The following is an 8,811-nucleotide window of genomic DNA, read 5'->3' as shown; positions in this document are numbered from 1 at the left end:
TATAGCAGTTCCATTCCTAGATTATTTTTAAATTTCCAATTGAAGATAAAATATAAAAATTGACAGACAATTGTCTTGTAGCGAGTAGCAACTAGCAACCGCAATGTTTTCAGTGAAAAGCTATGCAGCTGTCCTGAAATTTGTTATGGGTGAGTCAGGGTGACAATTGAGCACCTGATGTGCTTATCCAAACCACCTTAGAAAATTTCAAGCCAAAATTCTTCCCACACATGGACACGTAATATTTCTAAAATACTCAAAAGATAAACCAAAAAAATGTAATGAACAAAGACCTTATCATTTGGCTATTTGTACTATTTTGTTTTATTTTTATATAAGGAAGCGGTGTTTTAATTTTTGGTTAGACTATTACACTCTATTTGTAAAAATATCTCATAAACTTCATGAATCGATATTGTGGTGGATTAATTCTAAGACCTCTAGAGTTTATATCACATCTCAAAGAACCTAGACCCAAGGTGCACAGCCAACCTGCCAACCCATAAAAACCGATCCAACCCAACTCATCGATTTTTAAGGTTTGATAAGTTGTGTTAGGTTACAAAATTATTTTTGATAATGGGTTGGGTTAGGTTCGGGTCATAAAATTACAAACCCACCAAACCCGACCTGACCCACCCATATAGTTATTATATATTTAAAATATATTATATAATTAATAATTTTTTTAAAATAACTAACTCTTCTTATCCTATATAAAAGTCAATTAGTTCACACAAATCCTAGTAAATTACTATAGTTGTTTAAATAAATTAGTTTTGTTTACCTTTAAAGAGTTATATTGATACTAACCTTTGGATTTTTTAACATATTTATATTTATATTTTTTCTGCTCAATTTAATAATAATAGTAATAGAAAAAATTATCCAACCCATGGGTTCAACCCGTCCCAACCCGACTCATGTGAGTTGAGTTGGACTTATGTGATGGGTTGGGTTGGGTTGAATTTTTTTTAACTCACCATGGTGAGTTAGGTAAAAAAAATCCCCTCAACCGACCCATACACACCCTTACCTAGACCAATAAACTCACTACATAGATACCCATGTGGGTATATATATATATATATATACACACACATTTTTAGGTCCACTTGATTTGGAAAATAGAAAATCTAAACATTAAGAAGCACAAGTTAGTCTCATTTATTTGCAAAATCACGGGTAAACATTTTTTTATTTTTGAAAGGAATCTCAGCTAAACATTGATGACCAAAAAAATGTCAAAGTCTATTGTGTAAGATAAAAAAAAATCACCAAAGTTTTACTAAAAAAACTTTGTGTATCCAAGTCTAAGAAATTGTCGAATAATTATCTCCACGTTAACAACTTTCCTAATATTTCTTTTTTAATGGGAAATACGTGCATCAATTTCATGGAGTTGTATTTTAAAATAGTCTTCATGGAATCATAAGGACTATATAAACTGTGTGTGTACCACGATAACGGTTCTTTTGGTTTATTAGTTCCTTTTTCTTCCTCTTCTCATCAACAGGTTTCATTATTAGTTTCTAAAAAACAAAAAGTTGGGTTTTAGTTAACTCACCTACACCAAAAACCAACATGGTGTCTTGACTTGATGATAAAGAACAATTATCATAAAGCAAACACCATAAGTTGAATTACTATTTTATCTAAAAAAAACTTGCTAAAAAAAGTTTAATTTTTTAATTAATGTGGGTGTATGTAACTCTTTAAATCTCAAACACTTACCACCGCGCATTTTTGACCTCTTTACTATCAGGTTGTATTCTATATATCTATGTTGAAACAAATATCAAAAAGTGCTAATTTTTTTTCTAGAGGGTTTCAACATATAACGTCCACTCCTGATGATAGCTTTTTATCATTAGACCATGACACCAATCAGTTTTTGGTATAGGCGAGGATTAAACCCCAGATCTCTTATACAATCATCAAAGACTTTACCAATTGAGTTAGCTAAAACCCACTCAAAAAATGCTAATCAATTTAGCTAATCCGCTCTTTTCTGGTCTTGTCTATCATTTTATCCAATGCATGGATAAAGGGGTCTTCCATCAAATAGCAAAAATTAAAGATAAGAGAATGAGGTTGACGGGTTTTTCTCACTTTGACCTTTTTTTTTTTTTTTTAGGATCACTTTATGTGACTTGGTAAATTGCAAATACGTGTATGGCTTTCCCAAATGTGACAGTGTTTACATCAGAATTGATTTTAAGCACTTTATAATGGTCCACAACGCAAACACAAAACGCGGCAGTTTCAATCAAAGAAACGAATTTTACAAAAATAAAAATAAAATTTAAAACATACCTTGGTATAAAAAATAGTAATATATATTTCCCGAAGCAAAGAATCCACTTTTATTTTCTTTCACAAAATTTGCTACTGTTGTTGAGGAAGAAACCATTAAATACCAGAAAATTTTTTATTCACCGAGACTGAAGGAAATCGACTACTGGTATTATAGTGTTGCATGGACAGTGGACCTTTTCCTTCACCCAATAAGTAATAAAAATAAAACTATTTTTGTTTTCTTCCTTCTTTTAGTTTATATATATAAAAGGTCTGCTTACATAGAGAGATTTTTATTTGTCCAAGTCTTGTGCAGATGAAGTTAAAGAGTAAGATTATGTTAATGTAACATAATAACCCACAAAAGATTTGTGCATGAGACATGTCTCTATATAGCTTTTGCAACTAGCCTTTTGAATTTACTCTAATTCAAAGTGTACAAATGAACTGAATGTCGAATTTACCTATTACAAGCAAAGACCAGTTGTGAACACTTCCCTAATGGCTAGCCAGCCAAGCAAAGCAAGTCCTATTGACCAAATTTTCCCTTAGACCACATCATGAATTCATGTGTCTCTTAAAAGACTCATGGTTTTCATCTTTCAATAATGTCAGCTTGATTCATTCTTAATTAATCTGGCATCTGAAGGATATTTGACCCAGGACCTAAATCGAATATTTGCTAGTATATACAAACACCTCCCCCCCCTCCAACAACCCCTCCCGCTAAATGAGAGTAATTCAACCCTAAACTTTGTATTTTCATACCAAGATCGTCCGATGTGCTTGAACCTTAAGTTTCACAATAAGAAGCACAGTGTTCTTTCTTTGATCCTACTGCTGCATAAAACTATCCAAAATCATACATATAGCAACCAAGTCAAGCAATGGCAAGAAAACTATGTAACAAGAACTAAACAGTAAGAGGAGCTCAGGTGTACAGGCACCTCTCATTTCTTTAATTTTCTCTTAGACCAATAGGCACCAAGTCATTCTTGAACTCATAAATACACCCTCCACCTCATTCTTTCAACAATAGGTGCCCAACTAGAGTTGTATGGCTAAGCACAATTTTAACTTTGGCACATCTCTGCCAGGTCCAAAATTGAAACCAAGCTTGTCTCAGCAAGAAGCTGACAACCTTTCTCCCAGAGATTGTAATATTTCATCCAAATTTTAAAAATTCTGGCGAACTTTCAACCAGATTCATCAGGATCAAGCAAAGAAAATAATGTGAATACAACCGAATTTTCCAATGTTTCATCATTCATGTAATATTATGTTTCTAGACAAACTTCTTTCAAAAAATGGCAAGAATTTCATTAGTAGATGAAAATTTTCCCCATTTCAATTCTGGTACATCATATGTTTTCAACATCAGCCAATTTCATACCAATCAACAGTACACTCCACATAGAACAATGTCCAATAAGTTCTGAAAACCAAAGGATGCCTTTGAATTAATTCCGTTTCCTAAAACTACACCTGCAAGAGATGCATTATTTTTAACTGATTTATCTTAATCAATAATTACCATCATAACCAATGTGCAGTTATTCTGCTTCCACATCCAAATATTTTATCAAATGATTCATGTGGTAGTAATTAAAACAACAGGAAACATAGATTCACCCATCAAAGTGAATCAAATTTTTCATATATATAACAAAGTAGGAGAACTTCAGGAAATAGCTTGAGGGTTGCTACTTAGTAAAAGAAAGTTAGAAAAGCGTTTTCAGAAATTAAGCCTGGAAGACCTGAACTCCAACTTCAGAAATGAACTAATGAGCCAATGATAAAAAGTAGAACAACTCTGATCTTGGCTTGCACTCAGTACTAGATGGGACTGAGATAGTTTGCAAATCTACCTGTCATCAAGAGTGAGAAGAAATAGATGTTATGAATTTGCTTCTTATAGTAACAATCAATAAAATTTCACAAACCGAAAATACAAAAATTTCAACAGGTAAAGCAGCTTCAATCTCAAGCTGCATTTTTATCTTCTTCTTTTCTTTTTTTCTTTTTTTTTTGGAGCCAAAAGACTTCTCCTTACTTAATGTAAATCTTTACAAATTATTTGTTCTGAGAGTGATATGTTCCTCTATCACATAGATTGTTCTGAAGTTCATTCATACAAAGGGTCCTGTTTCATTCACTGCTATTTGATTATCAAGGTTTTGATTGATAATTTTTCTTACCTCACCATGCTTTCCAATACATGATGGCAGTTTGGCTCTTGAAGTGTGCAAGGAGAAGAGAAAAAGAAAATTGCAAAGGCCTCCTTAAGATCTCATTTAACATTTTTACACACTTTATTTTCTTTCCTTCATACCAATCAAGGACCAGATGGTGGACAAAGCAATGAGACATTATGGATCTAGGTTTGTTAATGCTGCAGGAACCAGGACAATAAATTTCCACTCAATTGAGAGTCTGGGTTCACAAATTATTTCAGCTAACTTATGCATAACTTTTACTTTCTCACAAACTGAAAATCATAATAAGTAAATAAAGTAAGTAAGATCTGTATTTTCTTTTCTTTACACAACACTCAAAGCAACCTTAAAAATGGGTTGCAGACAACTATCTGAAAAAATTCTCTAACATTCCTTTCACATATTCTTAGAGATTAAAATTACACAGCATAGGATCTCATCAACTGTTATGTTATTTCCATGTAAAGCATAATAGATTCACACAGTATCATGTTGTCTACAAGCTTGAGATAATTGAAGTCCCCAGTGTATTTGCACTCAATCTCCCCAGGATGCATCTTCTAATCCCTACAGTACAAGTTGGGACTAGGGACAACGAAAATGTTGTTTTTGGTTAATCCTCAACTTCTTTACCGCAAAAAAGTTTCAAATTGCCACTCATACAGAGTAGTCACGAGTAAAGTTCATCAAAATGGCAGTCAGCACTCAAGGAAAACTATCTGTCCAACTTCTCTTCTCAGAGCCTGGCTGCATAAGAGTTCCTAGTCCCTCCTCCGACCATAATAATTTCAAAGCTCTTCTTCAACATCATTTAGCATTAATACCAATCATTTGCTACCCTCAACAGTATCATGCACAGAATAACCACTCTTGATCCATCAAGGATACCTCTCACAGGGTTGATTCTTTCTAACATCTGTACTGCTTTCCTCAACCACTTGTCTGCCTTCCAAATCAAAAAAATAAAAAAGTTCACAACAATGCCCACCCGATGCCAAACAAACTGTTCATCAGTGACCTTGACATTGAGATATTCGGTACTCATGATGCCGGGTTACGTTGGACCCTTCACATCATGATACATCTCCACAACCTCACTACCTTAGTGGAGCTGACTGCAGCTGATACGTTTCCTCATGAATGGTCATTCCTCTTCAGCCCATACACTTCATGAGGAATGATAATTGATTTCAATAGAATTATTTAGCTACCATTACCCAAAATATAAAATAAAATTATATATATATATATATATAAAGAGAGCTACTTAGAAAGTTAGGTGCTTTTTGCAACTAGTTATATTACATTATCATTAATTACTCCTACACTTGAAAGATCAATATCGTTTATTACTGTTCTTTTCTAATATAAATATTATTCAGCATTGTAATTGTCCCATCTCTTGACTGAATTAAAGCCACCAGCGACAGTGCACATTCTCTAGCATCCAATCATGTGTTAATCAAGATCAAATTATAAAACACCCCTCACCAAGATTTGTAGCTCACTAGCATAAGTTATAATGAAACAATCTCTTCAAATAATTTCAACATGCATGCATAAATATAAGTTAGAGAGAGAGAGAGAGCGAGAGATTTTACCTTCAGTGGAGGTGCTGGTTTCGCTGGGGAGCTTGGAGACAAGGCAAGCCGAAGCAATTGCAGAGTGGACAGGCTGAAGAGAACTCAGTTCTCTTCGAAGCAACCTTTTCAAGCCAATCAAAGTTCAAAAGGGATTAGATATTATTAGTATCAGAGTACAGAGAGCTAGAGATAGAGAAAAAGAAAGCGTTAACATAGAAGGAATAAAGAGTAGTACCTTAAAGGAGGAGAGGAAGTGGGAGACCGATGAGGCACAAAATTGGACATACGTGGGGGCAATGAGAATCTCCTTGTTGCCGAAGAAGGATTCATTGATGCTCTGCAAAATGCACGCACTAGTGTGGATCTTCCAGCAACCGAAGCTGCCATTTTGAATGTCTTTCTCTCCCTCACAGTCTTAGAATTGGTTTGGTACAGCTAGTTAAAAGTGTGTTGTTTCTCAATAATTGCTGAATAGAAAAATGCTGCAAGAAAAATACAAGAGTGTTTGGTAACATCTGTGAAAAAGTGTTGTTTTCAATCATATAAGCAGATAGTTGATACTAGCTAAAGTTAATATTAGAAGAAAAAATTACCAAAACGAAAAACTATTGTCTAATTGATTTGCCTATTTCCCTTTTTTAATATTAATAACAATTTTTGAATTAGTTAGTGTTATGTATTATTAATACAAATATCAAATAATGTTTACAATCTACAAATGATTGAGCTGTGTTGTCAGAAAAAACAATCATCTCATCATCTTCCCAAAGATAAAGTGTTTTGTGTATGGCTACCAATGTCCACCATCATTGTGTGTCACATAAAACCTCATCAAACAAACAGAGCATCAGGCCTATAACTCTAATTCACTTAAAATGCAGCATTAAGATCCAAAACCCAAAAGGAAAATAAAAATTTTGAATTTGAAACCGTTAAATCGCTTATTGGAACAATACAAAACCAAAGAGGTAAGCTGTCAAAAACTTCTTTATTGGCAGTAAAAAGAAAAAACTTGAGTAGAAAAATGTCAAATGAAGTTTGGGAAAATCAGAATGGATAACAATCAGAAATCAAGTCAGTGTATTGGGCCACCCAATTTAGACCATAAAATCCACAACTCAGTACAAGTGGAGAAATTTCTACTTGCAACTTTGCAACACTCAAAGGGACTTGTTTTCTACTTACAGGCCCATTTAACACATTGATTTCCCTGATACAATTCAGTGCATGTGAGCAGACCAAAAAAAAAAATGATTGCTTTTTACATTCCAACTAAGAAAGCAGCTTTGACCCTAAATCTCAATGAGTGCCATTGCAACAAATCTACAGAGAAAACAGTTCAATTTATTTAAGCTGATGAAATTTTCAGGTTAAACTCTCAGGGAAAAAAACCCATTAGATTTGAAGCTAGTAATTGATCATACTAGCTTTTAAATTTAAAAAAATAAAGAAATAAGAAGTGGGTTTTTGAAATTAAATTGACAGACAGAGAGAGAGATAATTGATTGTTTTGTACAAACCTCTGAATTGTGCAAGACATAATTTTAGTATGAAATCGAAAGCATAAAACAATTAAGAGAATGAAACATACATAGATACCTAGAATTTGCTGGATTGATTGTTCAAACGTCCCTTCACTTCCTAGGTAGTTTCAGATTTCCAAACCCTAAAACCTCTGTAAAACCCAAGGCTAGGCTATCATTTGTCAGCTAAAATGAAATGAAATGTGAGAGCTTACTGGACTGGATCAAGCCCATTTGGTTGTCTGGGTCTCAAATGTTCCTATTTCAATTGGGTCTTGTGTTCTTATGGGCCTCGTTTTTTACAGGTCATACAAGAATAAAATAAAGCTGAGACTAGATGGGATCACACCTAATTTACCCAGCTAAACAAACAAACAAATCAAAAAAATTATATATATAAAAGGAATTAAGGAAGTGAGGTCTCAATTTAGCTAAACTATTCAACTCCCTGTCAATAAAATACTTTAAAAATATTGTGGATTGATATTATAGTGGAAGGAACTTGAGACTTTTAAATTTATGACACGTTTTTCAAGTCTATTGAGCCCACTATTTGAGTGTCCTTAAAAGACTCGACTATGTATATCCTTAGCTCAAATGACTAATGATTATATTTGGTAATTAAAAGCTAATCCTTATATCTTTGGTTCAAATGCTGATAATTATATTTGGTAAGTAAAAGCTAATCCTATGATCTTTGTTTCAAACCTAGAAGGTTGGACGCTATAATGTATCCCAAACTACACCTATAAATTTATAATTCTTCAAAGGCAACAGAATTTTATTTTAAACCACAGTTTGGTCTTTGATGCTTCAAATATGTTAAATTAACCGGCATCTTGAAATTTTAGAACTTCGTTCTTCATTTTCTTTAATATACTTCGTGATCACATCCACTTGATATTCTTTCCGTGAATGGCAGTATTCCTTCCAAGTTTAAGCACTGTACATAACCACACAAAAAAAAAAACATAAAATAGTATGAATCCAAAATTCCGTTAGTCCTTTTGCTTAACACCCCCACTCTCCACCACCCAAAAAAAAAAAAATATATATATATATATATATAGACACACACACACTAAAGGGCAAAAAATAGTTCTTGTTTAAATTTTTTTTATTACCAAAAAGGGGGGAAAACATACTATTAATCTCAAAATTCACTCCTTCTATGGCAAAATTTTTTTTTTT

The 8,811-nt window shown here is 33.3% G+C and overlaps 1 protein-coding gene across 2 annotated transcripts; it reads right to left on the bottom strand.

Moving 5' to 3' along the window:
* Positions 1-3,797: 3,797 nt before the first annotated feature.
* Positions 3,798-7,822, bottom strand: LOC142606609 (uncharacterized). 2 transcript variants are annotated; one of them, XM_075777924.1, is made up of 4 exons: positions 7,697-7,822; positions 6,333-6,579; positions 6,116-6,219; positions 3,798-4,166 (listed from the first exon to the last, which is right to left on the bottom strand). In XM_075777924.1, exons 2-4 carry the CDS (start codon positions 6,482-6,484, stop codon positions 4,135-4,137), a joined length of 288 nt encoding a protein of 95 aa, XP_075634039.1. In that variant the 5' UTR covers positions 6,485-6,579; positions 7,697-7,822; the 3' UTR covers positions 3,798-4,134. The 2 variants fall into 2 exon arrangements, with proteins under 2 accessions (XP_075634039.1, XP_075634040.1); XM_075777925.1 differs by having other exon boundaries at positions 7,689-7,801.
* Between the last annotated feature and the right edge of the window lie 989 nt (positions 7,823-8,811).

Source organism: Castanea sativa, chromosome 8 (assembly GCF_040712315.1).
Source record: "Castanea sativa cultivar Marrone di Chiusa Pesio chromosome 8, ASM4071231v1".
In the NCBI taxonomy this organism is placed as follows: Eukaryota; Viridiplantae; Streptophyta; class Magnoliopsida; order Fagales; family Fagaceae; genus Castanea; species Castanea sativa.
Note: the sequence above shows the minus strand (reverse complement) of the source record. Positions and strands in the feature narration are given on the sequence as shown.

Excerpts from the sequence above, each read along its gene's own strand:
- LOC142606609 (XM_075777924.1), bottom strand. The coding sequence starts at position 6,484 with ATGGCAGCTTCGGTTGCTGGAAGATCCACACTAGTGCGTGCATTTTGC. Across the intron at positions 6,220-6,332 it reads ACTTCCTCTCCTCCTTTAAG|GTTGCTTCGAAGAGAACTGA; the intron begins GTACTACTCTTT and ends TGGCTTGAAAAG. Across the intron at positions 4,167-6,115 it reads AACCAGCACCTCCACTGAAG|GTAGATTTGCAAACTATCTC; the intron begins GTAAAATCTCTC and ends TCTTGATGACAG.